At 37.1% G+C, this 24898-nt stretch overlaps 2 protein-coding genes across 4 annotated transcripts in view; one reads left to right on the plus strand and one right to left on the minus strand.

Moving 5' to 3' along the window:
- colec11 (collectin sub-family member 11) overlaps positions 1 to 24898 on the plus strand; it is a 69576-nt gene that overhangs the window by 41755 nt on the left and 2923 nt on the right. For 2 of the 3 annotated variants that reach the window (XM_056245613.1, XM_056245614.1), the window contains exons 4-5: positions 23631 to 23751; positions 24163 to 24281. In XM_056245613.1, the coding sequence (XP_056101588.1) occupies positions 24164 to 24281 (118 nt within the window). In that variant the 5' untranslated portion in view covers positions 23631 to 23751; position 24163. Of the gene's footprint in view, positions 1 to 23598; positions 23752 to 24162; positions 24282 to 24898 lie in introns of those variants that run through there. The other variant, XM_056245612.1, reaches the window with a different exon arrangement.
- Positions 1020 to 2624, minus strand: htr1b (5-hydroxytryptamine (serotonin) receptor 1B). Its single transcript, XM_056245611.1, has one exon. The coding sequence runs from the start codon at positions 2252 to 2254 to the stop codon at positions 1094 to 1096; it is 1161 nt and encodes a 386-aa protein (XP_056101586.1). The 5' UTR covers positions 2255 to 2624; the 3' UTR covers positions 1020 to 1093.

A 24898-nucleotide genomic window follows, 5' to 3' on the forward strand; every position in this document is an offset into this window, starting at 1 on the left:
CATTTATTTATTTATTCATTTAAGTAGTCGTGTAACAAGTGATAATGTGCAGTCAGACGGTCATTATTATTTAGGATTATAATATGGCATGACGTGAATTCCTGATAATTCAAAGATCCGGAGTCAGTTGTTTCGCTTATACCATGTGCTACCAAGTTACTTTCCATTTTTTTCAAGTTTTCATCCCTAAAACACATTATTATTATATATATATTTTTTTCATTTATCTTGTTTAGAAACAGCCCATGCCATTGTTATTAATTAAAATAGGGTCACTATTCGAAGTAGTAGAACTAGAACTGGGCTGACTCTAAGCAGTCATTGCTGTAAGTAAGGTTGTGTGCGTGACAGCAAGAGGGAGGGAGTGTGAATGTGATTACTCTGCTGCGGCTCTCGGTCGTGTTAATAGGCAACAACAGCATAATTACAAACATGGAAGCTATTAGATGAATTAGTTTATAAAAAAAAATCTAAATTGTCATTTTGTCAACAGGATTGTCTGTCATTTATATGCTTGGTCGGGTATTTGTTGTATGCTTCTTTTAATATTCTATGCTGTATAGCTCTTTGAAAAAAATACTAATAATGTGGCAAAGTGATGTGGGACAAATGACATGGAACTGCTTCATACATAGCCCTGCAGGTTAAAGAGCAACAATCAACACCTTAAAGGCATAGTTTACCCAAATATGAAACTTGTGTCATTTACTCACCCTTATGTTGTTCCAAACCTGTATGGGTTTATTTCTTCTGTTGAACACAAAATAATATATTTTGAAAAATGTTGGTAATCAAACAGTTGACGCCATTCCATAGTTTCTTTCTCCTACTATGGACGTCATGGCTACCGTCAACTGTTACTGACATTCTTCAAAATATCTTATTTTGTGTTCAACAGAAGAAAGAAACTCGCACACGGTTGGAACAACATAAGGGTTAGTTGAATGATGACATAATTTTCATTAGTGGGTGAACCAACCATCCCTTTAAAACGTATAGCAGCATCAGAATCAAGCATTCGACACAGTGCCGTGATAACACTTGCGTTAAGGACCGACTGACTGACCATTATCCTCTATATTTATTTATTTTACTATCGTCTGCAACATCTAAAGCTTATGAGTTTGTGAAAAGCTTTTTTAAAGTCATCATTCGACATGGTGTATATTATTGGATTGATCAGTGAATTGACGTAGCCAAGCCATGTGAAAAAGTCAAAGAGTTCTGCGGAAAAGCAGGATGGACAGAGGGGAACCAGCAATGTGTAAATGAAAAACGGCAACCAGCACACAATATAAGCTCCTAAAATAACGCCCAGGGTTTTGGTGGCTTTCCTCTCGCGCGCAGCCGATATTCTCTTTTTCTCCAATAGTGAATCGGACACTGTTACTCTAATTTGATTGTCACTGCCAAGAGACCCAGTGTCCGAGCAGAGGTCGTGCCTTCCACAATGCAAAGGAGAGGTCGAAGCCACCGAAGCGGGTGAATTGCTGCTGAGATGTGCCGAAGTGAGTCTTTTTCCCGCTTTTTTGGGAGACTGCTTCAAAATGCGCTTCCTCGCCTCCACGTAAATCCGCCCGTACAGGGCGATGAGCAACAGCGTAGGGATGTAGAAAGCTCCGAAAGTGGAGTAGATAGTGTAGAAGATGTGGTCCGTGTTGACCGAGCAGGTGGTCAGCTCCCCTGCCTTCACCTGTCTCCAGAAGAAAGGCGGAAGGGAGATGGAGATGGCGATGACCCAGGCGGTGGCCACCATCCCCGCGGCGCGCGCTTGGGTGCGCTTCTTGGAGTACTCGACCGCGTCCGTTATTGCCCAGTATCGATCCAAGGCGATTACGCAGAGGTGAAGTATGGACGCGGTGCAACAGGTTATATCTGAGGACAGCCAGATGTCACAGATAACCTGCCCGAGCGTCCACTCGCGAGTGACCGTGTACAGCACGCAAATGGGCATCACGAGCACCGACACCAGAAGGTCCGTGACGGCCAGGGACGCGATCAAGAAGTTCGCCGGGGTCTGGAGCTTTCTGGACTGGGAAATGGTGGCGATGACAAATGCATTGCTTAATATCGTTGCAATAGTGATGAGACCGAGAACTGATGCCAAGCTGACTTGGAAAGCGAAACTTTCTTGGTTTTCGTCCGTTTTAGGTGTTAAAGTCACATTTGTGCCGGTCGAGCTGTTTAAAACCTCGAATTGGGCAGGTGTTGGCTTGAAATTGAAATGGTCGCTGCGCTCCATCCCTGAAGACATATGTTTTCATATTTTGAAAATAAAGCAATATTTTCTTCGCTTCATGATTTCTGTCAGCTCTATCATCAGGTTCAGTCAAACGCTCGTTGGTGTTTTTGTTCTGTGACAATCAAAGATTTATTTTTGCTTCTTTAATTCTCAAACTTCGGTCTATAAAAAAAATAAAAATAAGCTTCGAACACAACAGTTGCACACTATAAAGCATCCCAAAAGTTGTGTGAGAACATCCCTGCATCAGTCTTCAGTGCTGCTCTTGCTTCACGTCCACACTCGAGTCATCTTTAAAAGGCTGAGAGTTTGCCTGTACGCTGCGGGAGTTTTTCTTAGGTTTCACTGATAGGCGGTCGCAGGGTTCTTGCTTTTTATAGGGCTCTGATGCAAAAGTTGCAGCTTTGATAACCATGATCTTAGTTTGAGCGAGGATGCTGTCCTCTGGGTCTTAGTGCCTCGCCTCCATACCTTTATAATCCTTTTGATTCATCTAAAAAATAAATTCACCCTCAGCTTGTTCCAAACCCTTATGCTGCTGTTGTTTTTTCTTCAATTTTTTTTTTTGGCAGATCTTTACAACATAAGATTAAGATCCAAATAAGACAACATAAATGTATTTTTAATGAATCAAATATATGCATTGCAACCAGAGTAATCCGATTCCTGAAGGAATAACTCAGATGTTTTTTTGTGTATGAATTAAACTAACTAATTAAATGTGATACATAATTCAGTGTAATTACAGACTAGTTGTTCATATGACAATGTGTAAAGATGCACTTATTCAAAGACTATGAAAAGTGAATCACACATTTATAAATACACCCTTTTCAAGAATTGTTTTACATTTATTCATCATTGACATTATACTGTACCATCATTTGACAAGGGAATTTAAATAATTATTCACAAATATATATTCCTAACAAGTAGGCCTATTAAAAGAACCACTAATGGAACCGTTAAAGTCACCATGAAATCAAAATGGACAATTCTTCTTTTTTATGAAATATTGCAATGTTTATTATAAATAATTTGATCAGTGCACTGCACATGCAGCATTTTTTTTATACATGTGCCATCATAATCTTTAATTAAAATAACCTTTTGCAGCGACATCTCATCTCTGATCCCTGCACTTTTATTTGTTCAAGAAGCCATTTCACTCTGATATACGTCACAATAAGGAAGAAAAGACTATCGCAAATTCCATTTCATGCCGACTTTAAAAGGAACTGGAATCGTTAAAAACAAATCATATGGCTTCAAAAGACTTTGAATATGGCACACATGCCATAAGGGCCACTTTTATGATGCATTTACAGTTCTTTCTTGTGTTTTTTTTAGAGCTTGAAAAATGTCTCCCTATGAAGGCTTGTATGGAACAGTGCTGTGTGAAGATTCGTACACGAAAAATCTCCTTTCATCTTGCAGCAAATGGGTTCGAAACCTCATGAGGGTTAGTAAATGCTTCGGAATTTATTATTTTCTTTCTTTTTTTCCCTCCTAAAATAGTAGGGTTAAGGTTCTACAACTTACTTGAGGTTTAGTTTCACCAGAACTGGTATTGTGCATGCAAGCACACAAATAATTATGTCTTCCTTTATATGAAAAAGTGTTCAGTTCTGGCCTCTTGAGTGAATGTCCTTAATTTCCTAGACAAGTTTATAGATTTTCATGTAGTTACAGTATGTACACCTACAGTACACACCTCTTAATTAAAATAGCCCTGACAGAGGAAATATTATGCGGGAGGTAAGGTGCTAATCAATTTTTCTTAAACTACAGTAAATGTGTTTGACTGCTCTGAAAATTACTGATAATAAAATCAGCCAATTGGGAAGCCATAAATATAAACTATAAAACCAGTCACTGTCTTGCGAGGCATCTAGAAAGGAGACAACTGTCTGTAATCAAAAGTGATCTTTACAGTAGAAGTGAACCGAAACAATTACGCGACCTTCATTATGTAATCACTGAGTAAGCAGTGTACCGGAGTGAATATATAACGTATTGGGAGCTTTTGTCAATCCCGTCCCTGCTGACGCTATTGTGTTGTACTAATTTCCCCTCATTTTGTGTTTTAATCATGTGATGCACACTTTATTCCCACATGAAAAGACTTTTAGGAGACACAATTATGATTCTCTTTTATATACATAGCTCATTATGTTCTTTTCATTGCTTTCCACAGTTCCCTGTTGAGCACAGTGGTTCATAAAAAAAAAAAAAAAATCATTTTGGTTTCCCTACAAAACCTAATGCAGCCAATTATCTTCAGGAAAGTCACATTTGTCGCAGCTCGAGTGGTTTGAACATTTCATATTGGAATGTGCGCCTATAGGTGGGCGTAAGTTAAGTATACCGTAAAACTGAAGCAAAGGTTGTCTGGTTATATAATGTCTGCAATGTAGAAAAAGTGAAAAGAGGAGGGCAATCTAAATATATGCTTACCGAACCAACTAAATATGTGCTCACCAAACTACCTGTGACTTGGCAGCAAAACACTGAATGCTTAAAAACACTTTTGAAAATGCTGTCTGCTGTGCTGTCAAACTTGCTGTCACATAACAAATCTACTTCAAAGGTCAAATTAAATGAACTGCTCATTACAAATTTGAAATAAAAATGTAAAGCCTGTACAAATACTAGAAATCATGGAAATCATTGGGAATCATGCAACAAACAGTACATATTTCATTTAGCAATTATAACTTTTATATTTGGTTGTTTGGCTGTTTTCTTATAAAGGTTCAGAAATTCGTCAAGTTTTTCGTCAGGTGTATGATGTTGTTTTTTAATATGATGTCATTAAGTTGCTGTCTTGCCATCAGCCAATCGCTGCATTGCTGATCATGGGTTCGAGTATCGATAATCTGCCCTTTCCATTGAACACAAGATCACAAATAATCTCAGACAACTTAATCCAAATTCGTTTGAAGAACCAAATTATCTAGAGATCAGTTATCACGATTAAAAGATCTGCCATCTGTCAAACCAGCCCAGTCTCATCCCAAGACGTCATATGACTGACGCTTTTGACCATACGTCAACATCCGACGTTTTAGGGTACCCTTTAACGTCAGTTAGATGACGCTATCTAATCCTAACCCTACCCCAGACCTAAACCTACCCGCGTCATCTAACTGACGCTAAAGGTAAAGCGTCAGTTAGATGACGCCCTAGGATCGTCATCTAACTGACGTTAAAGGGTACCCCAAAACGTCGGATGTTGACGTATGGTCAAAAGCGTCAGTCATATGACGTCTTGGGATGAGACTGTGTTAGTCAAACCATCTTAGATGTATTATGTGAGGTATGAAGAACGGACCCCAGGACTGTGTTTGTACTGCTCAAGATAATGAATTTATAAAGTAGATTTACTTCACCACTACTACTACCAGCAGAGACGCATTATTTACATCTTTCGTAGAAGAATCCGTATGTGCGCAGACGAGTAGTGTTTCTTTACAAAGTGACATCGCCAACTACTGGCCTGGCATGCGTAATACAGCTTTTTTAAGTCATTTTCGTGAATCTGCGTGAACGGGATCATTTTGACAACGTTGTCATCTGTATACGCAAAAAAAATTCTAAAACGCAACGGAAAACTTTTTGCTACATGTGTTAACGTGTTACCAAAGGTAATCTAAATTATGGACAAATATTGGCAAAAAAAAAAAATATTGAGCAATATTGACGAAATAAAAATTGTATATAGGTCTACATATAAAATGATAAAATTCACAATTATTTTCTCAAAATATCACGTTAGGTCACATGTATTCAGTTTCTTATAGAAAGTCCCATCTGTAATTTGAAAGCTTTATGACTCTACAAAAAAGAGTTTGCTCCCATTGCCTTCACAGTCACCCTGTTATGCACCTCCTCACCGGAAGATCATTTAATTATATATATATATATATTTTTTTTTACAACGTCTTTCAATTTTAAATGTTGAACACTGAGACGGTAATTCAGTGGGATTTTTGAAGATGGTGGATGTTTTATACGAATCCTATAAAAGCTGCAGTCTTTTTAAAGAAACTGCTCTGTAACTGAAGAGAATCTTATTTCTGAAAGGCTTCAGCTGATGTTGGATACAGTATGTTGCCTTGCTGTAGTCGTGATAAACATTTCCGCTGCTCATTCCCTACCTCTGGTTCACATGATTGCATCTTCTCATGTTCATAGAATCTGAAATATGATTATCAGTTATCAAACAGAGCTGTCTGCCCCATGGCCTATTGAAATTACGCCTTCGAAGGTCAAGGTTAAAACTAATGAAGTGAAATGAAGTATTTATGGGACAGTTGGAGTGGGTTGAAGGCCTGGCTTGAAGCTGGAGCATTATCAGTTTATTGTCCTAGATTCCAGCTGCAGCCACACTGTGATATGAACAATGCTTCTGTGTTCTTCCCTTGACAGTCTTACGGACAAAACTGAATAAAAAAGTTTCAGATTCTGTGTGTAAATATGTGTTTTTCCCAAACATCTATTTGACTTAACACTTTCACACCCCCCTCATCCTTTTTTCTACTGTTGCAACAGTTCTATAATTTGTTTGCAGATGTAATAGTAGGCTTGAAGGATTGAAAACGCTGTGTGGTGTTCAATCACGAGAACACCTTTGAAGATCTATAGAATGCATAAACGTATGAGTCTTGAGAGTGGAAAACAGAATAAGAGCTATAGTTTTCCCAAGGTCACAGAAATACATAGTCCGAGTTGAAAATCAATTTTTTGACATGCCCTCCAACATATGACCCTCAGCAATCATTTGATTCAGTTAAAATAAACTCTTCTTTGTCAACGATTTTATTTCCTCCCTATCTAAATTAGGCCTTTATATCATTTGTTTTCCCTACCGGCCGTCTGCCACCACATACAACAGGAAGCACAGTAAGACATTATGCCATTTGACATTATGAAGGCACCTTCAATCCTTTGTCCTCTGTAGTCAAATATCAAGTATTCTGCAGTAAAACTTTTATATCCTATTGATTTGTTCTCGTCTAGACGCTGCATCAGTACATATGATGTAATTTTAGATTTGTTGTAGTTACAATTTGTCGGTTTTCATACCACAAGGTTTACGTTATATGGCCCAGAACAAGGGTTTTTATACCTTTTCCTGCCAAGGAGACCCAAATGTACAAGGGACAGCTTGGGGTCGAAGGGGTTGGGGTTGAAAGAAGTCTCTTAAGCTCACCAAGGCTTCAGTAAAAACAGTAATATTATTGCAATTTAAAATAACTTTTTTCTATTTGATTACATTTTAAAATGGAATATATTCCTGTGCCAGCAAAGCTGAATTTTCAGCATCATTACTCCAGTCTTCAGTGTCACATGATCCTTCAGAAATCATTCTGATATCCTGATTGGTGCTCAAGTAACAATTGAAATTATTATTAGTTTAAAATTCTTGTGCTGATTAATATTTTTGTGGAAACCATGAAAATTTCTGTGATGGATAGAAATTTGAAATAGATATATTTTTTTTTTAACAATGTAAAAGTCTTTACTGTGACTTTTGATCAATGCTGTGTCAAAAATGATCAATATAACAATAATATATTGATATTATTTGTGCATTTGCGGTGGCAGGGCCACGACTCTGGAACACCCTGCCTCTAGAGATTAGAACGGCCCCTACCCTGTCTGTCTTCAAGTCTCTGTTAAAAACCTACCTGTTTTCTTTAGCATATCGATCTCTTTTCTTAGGTGGGTTTTACTATTTTATATTTGAGTCTGATACTGCTTTGCCACTTCTGTTTTACTATTTTATATTCGAGTCTGATAATGTTTTGCTACTCCTGTTTCAATTAACTTTGCTGCTTTTATTTTGTGTTTTATGTGTTGTTATGCAGGTATTATTTTCCTATTATTTATATGGTTGTTCTGTAAAGCACTTTGGTCAGCCTAGTGGCTGTTTTAAATGTGCTATATAAATAAAATGAACTTGAATAATAATAATAAGTTTATTAACTTAGGGATGGGTATTAACAATTTTTGGCTATTAACAATAGGGTTGGGTATCTTTGAATTTTAGTGATTCTGATTCCAGTTCTAATTCTGCTTATCGATTCTGATTCTTATCTATTCCCAGTTTCGATTCTATGGTAAAAAAAAGTAGATATCAAACATTTATTTTGAGTGTTCTTGCAAAGCATTCTGTTGCAGCTGAATCTAAATTTTAATTTTATAACAAGTATCCGATTCCTGACCTTAAGTATCCAATTGAAATCGATTTTCTATTCCCAACCCTATTCATCAACTGCAACAGCAATAATATATACACCCCCCTGGGTGTCCCTTGACCCCAGTTTGAAAATCCCTGGCTTGAAGGTGAGTCTGTCTTTGTCCAGAAGCATTGGAAATGTGGTTTGGAGGCTCAACTTCACTGGTCTCCCATCAGTAGGCTAGTTTACACCATAAAATGACTTGAGCTGAGAGCTTCATTAATCATCAGGCAGTGGCAATTCTTTGGACATTAATGGGCTCTGATGAATTATGAAAATAGCCTCTGTTTAGTTTACTGTCAACGCAAGCAATTAAGCCTGATCTATATCTTGATTGATGCAGTTTTGTCAGCACAACTGTAATGTAATGATGCTCTCAAAATCTTGGCTCAAAAGGGTGAGACAATGGCATCTGAACACTAGTATTCACTGACTTCTTTTTCGTTCTAAGGATGCCAATAAGATATTATGTGACTAGACAATGTGGGCCAATTTCCCAGACACAGATTAAGCGCTGGTCCTGGGCTAAAAACCATGAATGTAGAATCACTGTTGTCAGTGAAACTCAACCTTGGACATTGGCTAATTTGCATCTGGGAAAACAGCCATGAAAGTTTCCCAAACACAGATTAAATCTTTAGCAAAGATCAATGGCCATACTTTGCATTTAAATGCATGATCAAAATTCAAGTAATCATTCCGACACCTCGAGGACCATAAAGCGCATACAACCATTTGACCCAGCACTTTCATCACATTCTTATTGTCATTTGGACTTAATCAAAGTGAGCAAGATGCCGGTGTCAGGACATGTACGAATGTGTGATTTTCATCCAGATGATGATTGGGAATCTTATCACGAGGAAGAGCGAATCTGCTTCTCCCAACACATTTGCAAGGTGTAATATTGTGTTCCGCAGGTGTTTCACAGTGAATATATTGAGGGGAAAGGTAATGTGATGCACTGTTGATTGTTTTCAGAGCATTTTTCTCAGTGTATAGAGGGAAACACTAAAACGCAAGGTCGCTGGAAGTCAGATAACATGGTACTCTATGTCTTTAAGTGTGTGCAGCAGAGTGCTAGTGATGTTTTATTCTGCTCTAGCACTCTGCTCTATAACTCTAAAACTCTATAAACTAGACTCTCTGCAGTGGCATGAAAGAGAAGGATGTCAAAATTGGGATCCATTATAAACTATTCCAGACATCCTGTACTTGGAGCTCCTTTAACTGCCACCTTATTCCGCCACCGTGTTGTAAGAATGATGCCGTCAGACAATGCTGTGTCCTTCCTCTACTCCTTATCCTCCTCTTGCCATTTCCACCTTCAGGCTGTTTCCTCAGTCGGAACTAACAACATTGCAGGGTTTTTTTTTCTCACACATGGACTTCACACCAGTTCGTCTATCTACTGTATGCAATGTAGAAATATCGACCCAAGGCAGGATGGGTCTCTATATTGATGTATTTCCTTAAGAAATGTGTAATCACAAAGTACTTTTGTTTGAAAAAGTAAATTTACTTGGCCCCAAAGTGAAATATCTGTCCTTTTTTTTTGTCATTACCATGTTGTTTCATGAATTTCTTTCATCAATGGAACAAAAATTAAATACATAAACAATTTTATAAATAATTCTATTAATAAATATTTTGAAGAATGTAAATGTGGGTAATATTTGCTTCAGAGGATTTTGAAAATTTACATGTAACATTTACATTTAATCATTTAGCAGATGCTTTTATCCAAAGCAACTTACAAATGAGAAGAGCAATAGAAGCAGTTAAACTCACAATAGGACAACAATATGTAAGTGACCCTTTCCCAGTTTAGTCTAACGTAGTATATGTAAAAAAAAATAATGTTTTTATAGATTAGAAGAGAAAAGAAAGTGTTAGTATTAATGGATCAAGCATCAGTGGCGAGCATCAGTGCCTTGAATTTGATGCGAGCGGCAATTGGCAACCAGTGCAATTTTGTGAGTAGAGGTGTGACGTGCTCTCTTCGGCTCATTAAAGACCACTCTAGCTGCAACATTCTGGATCAGTTGCAGAGGTTTGACAGTGCAAGCTGGAAAGCCTGCCAAGAGAGCATTACAATGGTTCAGTCTGGATAGAACAAGCGCTTGGACAAGGAGTTGTGTAGCATGCTCTGATAGGAAGGGCCTGATCCTCCTAATGTTGTATAAGGCAAATCTGCGGGACCTGGCCGATCTAGCAATGTGGTCTGTGAAGTTAAATTGATCATCAATCACAACTCCAAGGTTCCTGGCTGACCTTGATGGAGTTATGGATGACGAACCTAGCTGAATGGAGAAGTTGTGGTGTAGTGTTGGGTTGGCCGGGACCACAAGCAGCTCTGTCTTCCCAAGATTTAGTTGAAGGTGGTGCTCCTTCATCTAGCAAGAAATGTCTGTCAGGCAGGCTAAGATGCGAGCAGCTACCGTCGGATCCTCTGGTTGGAATGAGAGTTGTGTGTCATCAGCGTAGCAGTGATAGGAAAACCCATGTTTCTTAATGATAGATCCTAGTGATGACATGTACTGTAGATGAAGAAGAGAAGCGGTCCCAGCACTGAGCCCTGAGGCACCCTAGTAGCTAGATGTTGTGACTTAGACACCTCGACCTAAAGGACCTACCTGAGAGGTAAGACTTGAACCATTGGAGTGTGGTTCCAGAGATGCCCTTCGTCTTTAGGATTGACTGGAGGATCTGGTGGTTAACTGTGTCACACACAGTTGACAGATCCAGCTGGATGAGAACTGAGGATTTGGAAGCTGCTCTTGCCAGTCTCAGAGCTTCAATAACCGTCTCAGTTGAGTGTCTGCTTTTGAAACCAAGTCAAGTCAAGTCATCTTCATTTATATAGCGCTTTTAACAATGGATTGTTTCAAAGCAGCTTTACAGAGATAAACATATAATTTAAGGTAACAGAGATTGTTTTGGCTTTATAGCGGTCCTTGAATAATGTTATTTCCAGCTAAAGTTAATTTTGATTGATTCACCTCCGTCGAAATGATCAGACTTTACATGCGAACCTGTGATTAACGCTGACGACGTTCACATGCACATTCAGAATTGATTATATAGTTATGTGCTTTTGAAAATATGTGCGCAGGTTTGTAATTCCATACAACCCATGCCTAAACAAACTACTTGTCTTGCCTATAAATTTTGATACAGAATTTTGTTTTATTTTATCACTTCGGGGTACGCGAACCGAAATTCACAACGCTTTATCAACCAGACTGGTTGTTGTCCAGGAGATTGTTCTGTGCAAGTAAAATATAGTGGTTGAGTCTTATAAGCTACTGTTATGATACTATTTTGGTGCTTTTTTGTGTTTTTATGTCCTTTTTTGAAGCTCAACAGGCAGGCTAACTAACTGTCATTATATGGAAGGTATTCCCCAAATTTTGGTCTGCTAAACACCTTTGTCTTACTAATATACTTACTTGAAGTACCTCCTAAGATTTTAGGTTTATATTTCAATTATTTAACAATGCCTTTGCATGTCCACAGCTCTCTGATGTTTTTAATAGCCATATGACCTGCAGGTAAACAAAATATTGAATCTTTTTTGTGTTTTATTTTGGTAACACTTTACAATAAGGTCTCATTTGTTAACAGTACAATGCATTAATTAACATGAACTAAAAATTAGCAATTTATTTCTTACAGTATATTTATTAATCTTTGTTAATATTAATAGAGATATAGCTAATATTTGTTTATGTTAGTTCACAAAGCATTAACTAATGTTAACAAATGCAACTTTTGATTTTAATAATGCATTAGTAAATGTAGAAATTAACATTAATTAATAAATGCTGTAGTAGAAGTATTGTTCATTCTTTGTTAATGTTAACTAATTAAACCTTATTCTAAAGTGTTACCATTATTTTTGGCACATGTGTGTGTTTTGATTCATGTTTGTATTTCTGTTCTAGTGTTTTGCTGTCAGTGTGTTGAGTTCAGTCTTTCTCCGTCCCCTGCCTGTTTGTATTCGTGGTTACTGATTTGATTTGAGTTTCAGTTCAGGTGTGTCTCGTTAATTAGTCTCTTTAGTTCCTCTGTTTGCTGTCTATTTAAGCCTTGTGTTTCATTCAGTTCCTTGTCAGTTCTACGTTGTTACTACGTTGTTTTGTTGTTCTGCTCATGTCCCTGATCTTGTTCCTGATCCTGAGAATCTGTTTTGGAAAGATTTGAGTTTACTTGTAAATAAAGACTGCTGCACTTAAATCCTGCTGCACCCGACCGTGACAATTCTTTTAAAATAAGTGTTTCATTTATTGTATTTTTTTAAATAATGATTTAATAAAATAAACTCTCACAAACACCTGTCTGGGAAACCCTGTTGTATGGGAAAGAGATGTAGAAATGTTCTTTTTTCCACTGAATAACAATTACATGAAACAACCTGAGGGCGAATAAATAATGACAGAATTTTAAGTTTTGCATATAATATTCCTTTATCAAATCTTCATGACAGCTCAGTGCCACAAACCCTCTGGGTGACCTCTGTTTTCAAAGCAGTTTGTTTTCCAGAAGTTTACATGTAAATACAAGTGATGCTAATAAACAACACAACAAAATCCATGTGACAGAATATGAGTACTGAGAAATAAGCATGTTTGCCAATTAGACTGCTGAACAGCTTGTTGTGACAGCTTGTTTCTTTAATAACTCATACTGTAGTGTGGATCAGATGCTGAACATATCTTGTGGTTTGGAGAGAAAGAGTAGTCATATCTGATGACTTACTGTGTTCTTTATAGTTTTTATCTTACTCTCCAAGGAAACTGCTATGAAACTATTTTTCTATAAACAGTCTACTCTTTTAAATAAACATGTATCACCATCCTTTTCAAAGTCAAACCTAATCGCTTTGCAAGTTGCATTTTGTTAGAAAAGTTTTTCTGTGAATTGTCTTATAATACTGAGCATTCAAATTATAATCATTTTCATTGGAAATATTTAGATGCACATACAGTACATCTGTACAGTACATTCTGCATTTTGTTTAGCTCGGTGCTTGGAAAATAAGCTATCAGCACACGTCTGATCCATCATGTCAAAGCACTCTCAGATGGATGCATTAGCAGAACGCTCTCCACAGACAGTGGTAAAGCTCCACGGGACGGGAGAGACTTAAATGAATTACCGTTAACCGGACAGATGGAATTCTGATCTGTTTCTGGCTTTAACATTGTTCGGAGAGTGGAATTCAATTTGGATGAATTAGTTAACCCATCGAGGAACGGGAGCACTCTTCTTCCGCCGGCCTTCTCCACCCATCTGATAAAGCTGTTTTGTGAAAAACTACACACTTAGATATCGAATTGTTTTACTGTGCTGGATACGAGCGGCAGTTTGTGAGCCATTGGCACTGCCCGCATTCTCCACCATACTACGCAAAAGATTTCACTCATGCTTGTGTTTTGTGAGTCAGTCCTAGATCTGTTAGATTGTAGATTCGATGCCTACACCAAGCTGAGAGCGTTGCCAGCCTTCTGGAGCTGATAATATTCCACCACCACCCAACCAGCCTCAAGCTAAGGAGAGAAATCCCAAGCTCCCACAAGCCAGAGAACAGATTCCAGTGTCCACCCCCTTCCGTCTCTGCCTCTTTCCACTGAGAGCTCGCAAAAGAAGGGACAGAGAAGCCATATTATCTGGCTTCGCTCTGCAAATTGCACTGGAAAATCTTAAAGCTCCATGAAGCGCAATGTCCGTTGGTAAAAAAAGTCAATTGTTTCAATTTTTGCATTCATACACTTGCACATTTCTTTAGTAGCGCCACATTATCATGTGTTGATAGCCTTATTAGGCATTAATTTCGCTTTCATAGCGGGATGTATGGAAATGCAGATCTCAGAAGATGCAGAAGTTTCTTAAAGCAATGTACTTTCGAATGATACTGTATATATTCCCCAAATTGTAAAAGCCATCCTCGGGGTGTTGACCTATATAACTGCGAAGAGTTCTGCATCACTGCCCCCTCCCTACCGATCCATTACGATATGTTTTCTCCGTCAAAGGAGTGATCTCTAACTAGACTGCATCTGATATATTTTTCTCTATTTCTGGGTTGAAGCATGTGCCCACATTTAGAATGTTGGTGCGAAGTAACCTGGCAACCATAATCTGCAATGTGTGCTGCTCGGTGAGAGAAATGATCTCGCAGTCGGAGAGGTGATGCACGATGCTGGAAAGATTCATGTTAATAGAGCGCTGGTCGTTGCTTTGACACGTGAGTGAAGGAAAGACACGGAGGACAGCTGATACTGGGTCAGCCACTCATATCCAATCCTCTTGCTAAAACTATTACCTCTGAAGTGGAGATTACAGATTTAAGAGCCAATGATAGGGTTTGGGGTTCGGATAGCACTCGATTGGATGCCAGATGATGATCTAGTTAAACCCCTTTCCAAGTGAAAAGAGAGTACAAGGGAGTTTGTATTTACACTGTGTTCCCATTTTGACATTATAATTATGTTTATTCACCCCGGTGGCACTTAAAGTTCCAAAAGGTGTGTTTTTCCTGGTATGTGTCAACGGTGATTGATGGTGGTTGGTCTGGTTATTTTCAGAGTGAGATGTCACACTGCTGATTTAATGTCCATTGAAGTTGGGAAATGGGCATTTGCCTATTAAAAGAATATATCGGGTTCAATACAAGTTACTTTGATTATGAGCTCCCCATTTTGAGCGTCCCCACAAAACTTTGTGTTTACTCACAGAACATTTGCATTCACCGGAGAAACTTTCCGTTTACTTGAAAAACGTTTGTGTTTGCCAGCTAAGGCCCTGTCCACACGGACACGGGTATTTTTATAACCGTGATTTTTTCACGCGGTTCGGCCGTTCGTCCACACGGAAACGCACTGAAACCGAAAATTTTTGAAAACCCCTGCCAGGGTGAGGATTTTCAGAAACGCCGGTTACAGTGTTGTCGTGTAGACAGTGAAACCAGGGTTTTTGCCTTGCGACGTCAGAGTGTGCGCCGTTATCCGCCGTGTTTGACGTCAGATTTGCGCTTCTGATTGGCCAACGTGGCTTTACGGTTAAGGTTTATATCGCCGCCTGCTGGCGTGGCATGCTCTTGACCGCGCTTGATAGCGTGTTTTTGCGTTTTCATGTAGACGGAGGCCGAGCATGTGTGGACGGGATTTTTTTTTAAAACGCTGTAGGAAAAACTCCGGTTATAAAAATACCCGTGTCCGTGTGGACAAGGCCTAAAATTGCCGCTGTTTTCCAAAAAGTATTGCTTTCCCCCAAGAACGCGTTTTGCTCGCAAAGCGTTTGCATTCTCTAGAAACTAGTGTGTTCTCCTGAGAAACTTTGCATTTGATTGCAGAAGGACTGAAATTTACTTTTTTTCTCCCACCTCATATTATTCCTATAGCAAAAGATTTGCGAGTGAATGTAAAGTTTCTCAGGGGAACACAAAGGTTTAGCGAACAAGTGAAATGTTTTGGTAACACTTTATTTTACAGTGTCCTTGTTACATTAACAGTAAATTAATAACAGTAAATTACAGTAAATAACAGTAATTATGCATAATTACATGCAACTAACCCTTAACCAAACCCTAATCCTACCCTTACCCTATAGTAAGTACATGTTGTTCATTTTTATTACTTAGTACTTAAATATATAATTACACTGTAACAATGACATCTTAAAATAGAGTGTTACCAAAGTTTCTCGGGGGAACGCAAAAGCATTGCAATATAATTTTTCCTCCAATGACCTTTTAGGGCTTCTCTAGTTTTTCTACTAGACATAAACAGTATGTGTTAACGTACAACTGTCTATTAAAGTGGGCACTCATATCCTGAATGCCCACTTTAAATTATTACCATCAGTCTTGATGTGCAGGTCTAATCGACTGAAAAATTCCTTTGTTCCTACTGCAATCAAAGCGTTAAATAGAGATTAAACAGTGTGAATTGCCATTGTGTCTCACATGTATTTACCTTCACTTATTCTCTATTTTGTTTTAACCTGTTAACTGGCACCCCCCTTTTTTTGCATAGACATAAAAATCACTATCCAAACTTAAATGGTTGTAATTCAGGAATGCTTTGGAATATAGACCTATGGCTGGTCTTGTTTTAAAGAAGACATTTTCCAGATTATTGTAGTAGTCTAGAAATGATAAAAAATGAAACAGAAAAAAAGTTATATAAGTTTGAGTTTATGAAATGGTGTAATGTAAAAATATAATTATTAATATTTTATATAAAATATATATATTACAAAATATATTTTACTCTAAAACTGCAAGAAAATTAAAGACAAGAATCTGAACAAGTTGTATTCCAAATTTTAGGTTGATATCTAAAAAAATGAGCTTTCAGTAAGATTTTATTTGGGCGCAGTACCCAACTTTTTCACTAGACTCCATTACTGCCCATATAAGGGCGCCTCCATTTTCATATATGTTTTGAGTGATCTGAACCATGTATTTCCATAATTTAATTTTCATACAATTTATAAGTAGACATCCTATTCAGAAGTAGTATGGGTGGTTTGGCAGTATTTGATTTGAATTCAACCTCTAATAAATGCATAAAAAGACTACGTTATAGCGTTATAGCTCGCAGCCAATCAGAAATCGAGAATCCATACATTTTTCTTTATATTTAAAACATTTTCAGACCTTTTTTTCTCATAAAATGGAATTGGTGTTATCTTTTGAACTCATGGCATGAAAACAAACTGAGGTTTCTACCAATCTTTCATGATTTTTCGTGTTTATTGTTATTTCAAAATAAAGGCCTAAATACTCCTAATGAATATGAAATATTCTTGTTGCAAATTGATAAATTACTGCTCCTCTGTAATTTATTTTAGATAACAGCCACCAAATATGAAAACTAGAGATTTTAAGCTTTCAAATGATATATAGTTTGGCAATATTACTTTAGGTTTTTACTAAGATATTATTGTTTTAAACATGCAATGGCAAATGGCAGGTTAAGAGGTTAATGTATGTTGTATTGTATGTATTGACTGCCATAGTGTTTTTTATAATTTCACTTAGGCTATTTCTATTCGCTTTTAATGTATGTTGTTTATGTACGGACTTTGCACGTTGTCCAAGACAAATTTCCCAGCGATGGGACTAATAAAGTATAAACTAAACTAAACTAAACTAAACTAAACTAAACTAAACTATTATTTATAGCAGCTACACAATTTTATGACTTACCATGACAACTTAATGCCTAAAAAAAAAAACAAGAACAGTTTTACAGCTCAAATAATACACAAGTTTTCACAGATGAATTAATGTAAAATGTACATATTATAAAAAATGTATGTGCTTCATACATATAAAATGATATGCTTCAAAAAATGATGTGCTTTATAAAAGGATGTGCTTCAAATTTGTTTTTAAATGATACAGAAATTTGCCCTGTTTACTTCTATTGTAAGTGCCTTATTGTGACCTTGCATTACCATCATGCCACAAATAATGCTGATTGAGCCTAACTTAAATTGAACCCAGAATATGAAAGTCATCTTTTCCATATGTTCATGGTGCCTGATGTTTGCCCTCTTTCGTTGTCTGTCCCTCTCCCTCATTCTTTCTCTATTCTTTATTTATATGATGACTCATCAAGGCACAGCTTCACCTGAAGGTTTTTGCTGAAATGATATATCAAACCCATGGTCCCCCAGATCTGTCACCGGCTCACCAGCAGCTAATATCCTGGCTCCCGATTTAGGCATTGTGTCTACACTGCAAAGTAATTTTGTGTCGAGTCATCAGATGAAAGATAAGCGCTATGGTCTCTATGAAAAGTTTACAATGCAGCAATAAAGCACCATTATCATGTCGGAGGGAAATAAACCCGGGCTGATGAGCAATTCCTCAAGGCATCAGAATTCACTGCATGTCGTTCTCATGAACGGGAGGGCATGCTTCTGAGGTAACACTTTTAGATGAAAGAGTCCTTTTCCTTTCCTTCAAATAAATGGCTGTTTCTGTGTGAGAAAGAATGTAATGGCTCGTGGCACACATTGTGGCAGGTGTGAGGTTGTTGGACTCTGACTTCATTGATATTCTGATGATTTTTACAGCGTGTCTGAGTAATATGAAAATGCAGTGAGTAATCTTCTTTTATATCAAGACCAAATACATCGCTTTTCTGTGCACACACACGCCACAGTGATCGCACACACTTACACATCATATAGTGTTTCACGTGCCATTGCACATCAAAATAATGAAAAGAACTGAAGAGAAAAATCATTTATAGGTAGTCGATGAGACAATATACAACGCACACACACACACACACACACATTGTAAATCCTATTTGAGTAGGTGTGTGTTTATGTATGTATGTATATATTATTTTATCATTACTATGCAGACTTCATATTAGTTGACAAAGCGCATGGAACATTTTTCCTTTTAAAAGATAAAATACTGCAAAAACTTTCAGTATTGAATATTGAAGTCAGAATTTTTTTTTTATTAAAAAAAGTCAAATAAATCTTACCAACAATTTTTTTTTTTTGGTCAATTTGTTAATGGTAATAAATTATCCATTGATATGGTTGACAGGTGTGTCATATATCTTAGTTGGAACTTCATTTTCAATTCCGGAATGCTGTATTGACCAATCAGAAGCCAGGATTGAAACTCACTGTTTTATAATACAAATTATTTATAATTGATTAAATTAATATAAATCTATAGTCAATAGTATTAGTATTAGTATATTAGTATACTTCCTATTTTGTGTAAGATTTTAGAGAAGATTACTTTTAAGCAATTTTTACATTATTTTAGTATAAATGGATTGCTTGCTAATGCACAACATGCTTATAGACCATGCAGGCACTCTACTTGTACTGCTCTTATGCACATGACAGATGAATGGTTACATGTCTAGATGATAAGAAACTGGTGGGTTCTGTTCTTTTAGATTTTACAGCAGCTTTTGATGTTATTGACCATGATATTCTTGTTGCCAAACTGAAATGTTATGGTTTTTCATGTACAGCCCTTGACTGGATCGGAAGTTATCTTTCTAATAAGAAACAGAATGTATTTTATAATGGATCTTTTTCCGAGACCAAAAATACTTACTGCTGTGTTCCACAGGGAAGTTGTTTAGGTCCACTTTTATTTTCTATTTTTATAAATGATTTACCCATGTGTTGTTGATAATGCTAATTTAGTTATGTATGCAGATGACTCGACAATGTTCACTGCAGCACATACATCGACTGAGCTTCAGAACAACTCAAGTGAGGAGTTGCAGACAATTACGAACTGGGTTAGAACTAATAAATACATTTTAAACATAGAAAAAACCAAATGTATCATTTTTGGTAACAAAAATAATATTACTATGGTTGATGACTTGAATTTATTCATTGATGGAACTCCAGTGGAACAAGTAAGTTGCTGGGCGTGAAACTTGATTGTATGCTGTCTTGGTCTGAACATATAGATTATACAGTAAACAATATGGGAAAAAGTATAGCTGTGGCCAGGAAATGTTCTGTGTTTCTTCCATCTTTGGTATTAAAAGATGTGGCGCAATCGTTCGTTTTATCACATCTTGAGTACTGCCCAATGATATGGTCAAGTGCATCTGAGAAAAAACTTCAGGGGTCTCAGAACAGAGCAGCTTGGTTAGTGCTTCATTATCCATTTCAGGCCAATGTTATTGATATGCATAGAAAGTTATAATGGCTGTTAGTGAAGGATAAACTACATTTACGACTGCTGGTCTATTTTTATAAGGTAATCAAGTATCATTAGTGTAATTATTTCTTGGTTTTATTTTATCTGTATATTTGTGTCTTGTATGGCTGTGTGGACCACAGGAAGATTAGCAACCACTTTGTGGAAGCTAATGGGGATCCGAATTAGGTCCGAATATATTAACCTAAAATCTTGACCCATGGACATTATGATTAACTACCCTTATGTAAAAAAAATGTATCTACTTTATTTTGACACATATGACCTCATGAATTAATAACTATGAGAGGTATTGTCTTATTGCTCACTGTGTTTCATAATGGCTTTTGTTTTCCTCTTGTGCTTAAAATAACCCTCATAGCACACATAATATAAACGTGTAACTGTGAACACGAGGCATATTGTGATGAAGAGACCTGCGTAATGTGGAGGTGTAGGAAAGAGAAACATCTAGATGAGCCAAGAAACTTAAAACGTTATTAAAAGCCTATATAGTATCATTTTTAAAAATCATATCATGCATATGTATTTGCATATTAAATAAAAAAATGTTAAATATAGAAAAAGTGAACAAATTATGTTGATGATTCATAACTGATTATATAATTTTTTTTTATTTTTTTATACAGTACAGGCAGGGTTTCTGAAAGCACTACATCCATGCAGGTTATTGAGCTCGTAGGTTGCAATGCATGATTTTTTTCTACCATCCCTTGATTAACTTGTTCAAGTTGACACCCTTGCACAGCGTGATTTATTCACTCATCTTTCAAGAAAATAAGTTCCTTTAATGAGCTGAGATGGTTGAATGGGCATTACGTCCGACGGCTGAGCCGCCTGCCAACCTCCTGATCCTGACACAGCACAAAGTGCCATCTTTCTGAAGGTGCCCTTAAGCCAGACAGGCCTCTATGACTGTCATGCTCCACTGGTCAAGGTTTGTCCTCTCCAGGCTCTCATCCACAGAGGGCTTTTAGCCTTAGTGGAGCAGAATACAAGAGCAAAACATCCAACAGCACACTTTTTAAAATCAGAATTTATCCGGTTCAGGGTCAAGGCAAAGTCAGGCGAAACAGAGGGGGTTAAGCTAGCATTGAAAGAAAATAAAAATGTACAATTTAAGGAGAATTTAAATCTATTGTCATTTAGATAGTAACAGAAAGATGTGCTAATGTCAGTACGGAGCCCCTAAAGGGACATGGTGATGGAAAGAAAAATGAGATAGAGGAAAAATTATTTGTCAATGCTTTTGTGTTCCATCGCAAATGTTTTGCGTTCCCCAGAGGAACTTCACGCTCCCTCGCAAAACGATTGCGTTCCGCCGAGAGACTTTGCATTCGCCCGCAAAGAGCTCATAAGGTTTTTGAGAGCGAACGCAAAGTTTCTCGGGGGAAGGCAAAGGTTTTGCGAGGGAACGCAAACATTTTTTGAGCGAACGCAAAGGCATTGTAATATATTTTTTTCCGCCCATCTCATATTTTTTTTCCCCATCACCATGTCCCTTTAGGGGCTCCGTAGTTCCGTACACTGCTGTTTAAAAGTTTTTTTTTAAAAGAAATGAATCCTTTTATTTAGCAAGGACCATTAAACTGATCAATGATAAGTGACAGTAAAGAAATTCATTTCATTTCAAACAAATGATGTTAGTTAATTTTATTTTATTTTAAAAAAATGTATCGTGGTTTCCACAAAAATATTAAGCAGGACAACTGTTGTCAACATTGATAATTGTAATAAATGTTTTTTGAGCACCAAATCAGCATATGAGTCTGATTTCTGAAGGATCATGTGACACTGAAGACTGGTGTAATGATGCTGAAAATTCAGCTTTGATCACAGGAATAAATTACATTTAAAGTCCCCATGAATTCAAAATTGACCATACTTACTTTGTTTGCCTAAATTGATCGTTTTGTGGTGAACAGTTCATCCATGCAAGTCAATCCACACAAAACATTTTTTTTTGGCTTCGTAATCTTTAATCAAAATCTGAAATTTCCCCTCCTCTTTGCATTGGAGGACCTTCCCTGATGACATAGGTTTGACGGTATGGGTGTCTTAACATCCGTAACCACGCCCCTCCAACTGACAGTAGACAGGCTGAATGAAAACACCTACTTTTCTAGATCCAATCAGGTGCTAGTTGGGAAAAAAAGCCACGCCCACTATTTTGCCTCATTTAGTATTCCGTTTCTCTCGGAAATACGTCACAACACTGGAAAAAAAGTCGTTTGCAACTTCCGGTTCACGGGGACTTTAAAATAGAAAAGTTATTTTTGATCAAATAAATGCAGCCTTGATAAGCATCAGAAATTTCTTTCAAAAACATTAAAAAATCCTTCTGGCGCCAAACTTTTGAGCGGTAGAGTATATGCAGTGGACAGTATGGGACACTTATGCCACATTTAAAGGCATAACCATGACCCTATACAAAAATAAGATGTGTTTCCTCAGCTTGCAGTGTCACTGTAGTGCTATGTGTCAGAGTGAGAACTGCTGCAGCACAATTTCAATTTCAACGGATCGATTTCCCCCCCTCATCACGTTATGTTACTTTTTGTTACCAAGGGAAGGATATTCCTTAGCAACACACAAGAGCACAATAGAGCTCTGGAGGTGAATGACATCTTAATGGTTTTATTAAGTTTGTTTACTGTGAATATAAATAGCAGGACATGTAGATCAGATCCTCATTGTCAGTTACTGGCATGTGACTCATTTGTACAGTGCAACTATAGAAAATGAATTCTGGGGTTCAGAACAACAATTCGGGAAAAAAATTAAAAGCTAAATAATTACAACATTAGAAGACAAAACATTAGAAGTTATTATACATTATACATAATACAATATAATATAATATATAATTGTCTGATAATGGCTTTGCCAATACACTTTTTTATTTTATTATTATTATTATTATTTTGCACCTGCAGCACAAGAAGTGAGTCCATTCATTTTTCTGGATTTTTCCAAATGGAATTCCAGCAAATATTTACTGCCTCCCTGTGCACCAATGCACAAACTGCAGCATTTCTGCTCCCAAGCTTTTCTCATCCCGGGTGACCTCAAATTAAACATGCTTCTTTGTAATTTCCATGTTTTCTGCTCATTTAAATTGCAATACATTATGTGAAGATACAATTATGATTGGCTTTAGCATCTAAAAATAAAATACCTATATAAATAATACATTTAATTTCTTTCCTTTAACGCTATCTTAACGAAAACTTGTGACAGTTGGGAATGCTTTTGACGCTTAATTTGTGAGGAATGTGTTAAGAGTCGTTCTGTCACTGACCCTGATATTCTCCCATGGAAATTTCCCATATCAGAGAGGAGTGTTGCAGAGCCGCTCTTATCTTTGTGTTTACACGTACTTGCTCACTCTCAGGCCTGTTTCTTGCAGGGTGTGTGATGAGAAATTTCAGAGAGACCACCAGTGAGCAAACCTCCATTAACTCACTTGGATCCATATACTGGCTGGGACTGCTGCATATTATATAGTGGGCTTTGAAATTCAACACAAGGTAAGTCCGTTTCATAAGCAATACGTTGTCCTGCAGGTGGTATACAACAACGAGACAACTCAGATGTTAAAGTTGGTAGTTACAGGAGACGTCTTGGTGTGACTGTTTACTCTCTAGTGTCGACTTTGAAATGAAGGTGGCCGGTGAGATAGTTTGGGGGGAAAAACAATTTTTTTGTGCTCTTTTGTGTATTTGCTTTGCAAATGCTGTTGGTATGACTATAGTAGCTTGTATGTCACGAGATTAATTGACTGTGGAGACATCTTCTGTTATTGAATCCCACTTGTTCCATTTTTTGAGCACTGAAGCCTTTGTGAATACAATAATCTGCTTCTACATTTTCCAATCAACATGGCATTGAAGTTTGTGTTGGTATTTGACTGTAGACGAACATGAATGTTCTGTTTTCAGTATGGGTGGAGAGAAGCTGGTGGCTTGCATGTTAAGTTTGACACTAATGAGGTCAGTTTATGGTCAGCACATGCCAGAAGAACCATGCTCAGTCCAGATCCTTGTCCCTGGACTCAAAGGTACTACAAATAAATTACACCACATTATGCCATCTACACTAATGACACTAACTAATTTAATCAATGTAATACATTTATTGGATCATATATACAGTAAAAACAGTAAAATGTGAAATATTATTGCAATTTAAAATGAAGGTTTCACTTTATTTTGATACATTGTAGCATTGCACCTACAGTACATGTCTACTAACTCTCATTAGAGTATTAGTAGACTGGTAGGATTAGGGTTAGAATAAGTTGACATGTAGTTGTACTTATAGTCAGTAGAATGTCTGTTGGAGGAGCATCACAATAAAGAGTTAGCAGATATTAAGCAGACAGTCTACTAATGAGAGTTATTTGTTGCAAAGTTACCTATAGTTAACAGAATGATCAGAAGGGACCATCAAAATAGAGTGTTACCAAAATAACTTCACTGTTTAAATATATTTTAAAATGTAATTTATTCCTGTGATGGCAAAGCTGAATTTTCAGCATCATTACTCCAGTCTTCAGTGTCACATGATCCTTCAGAAATCATTCTAATATGCTGATTTTCTGCTCAAGAAATATTTCTTATTATTATTAATGTTGAAAACAGTTCTGATGCTTAATGTTTTTGGAATTCATTTTTT

Source organism: Rhinichthys klamathensis, unplaced genomic scaffold (genome assembly GCF_029890125.1).
Source record: "Rhinichthys klamathensis goyatoka isolate OS25496 unplaced genomic scaffold, OSU_Roscu_1.1 h1tg000032l_1, whole genome shotgun sequence".
Lineage (NCBI taxonomy): Eukaryota > Metazoa > Chordata > Actinopteri > Cypriniformes > Leuciscidae > Rhinichthys > Rhinichthys klamathensis.

Excerpts from the sequence above, each read along its gene's own strand:
- htr1b (XM_056245611.1), bottom strand. The coding sequence starts at position 2,254 with ATGTCTTCAGGGATGGAGCGCAGCGACCATTTCAATTTCAAGCCAACA.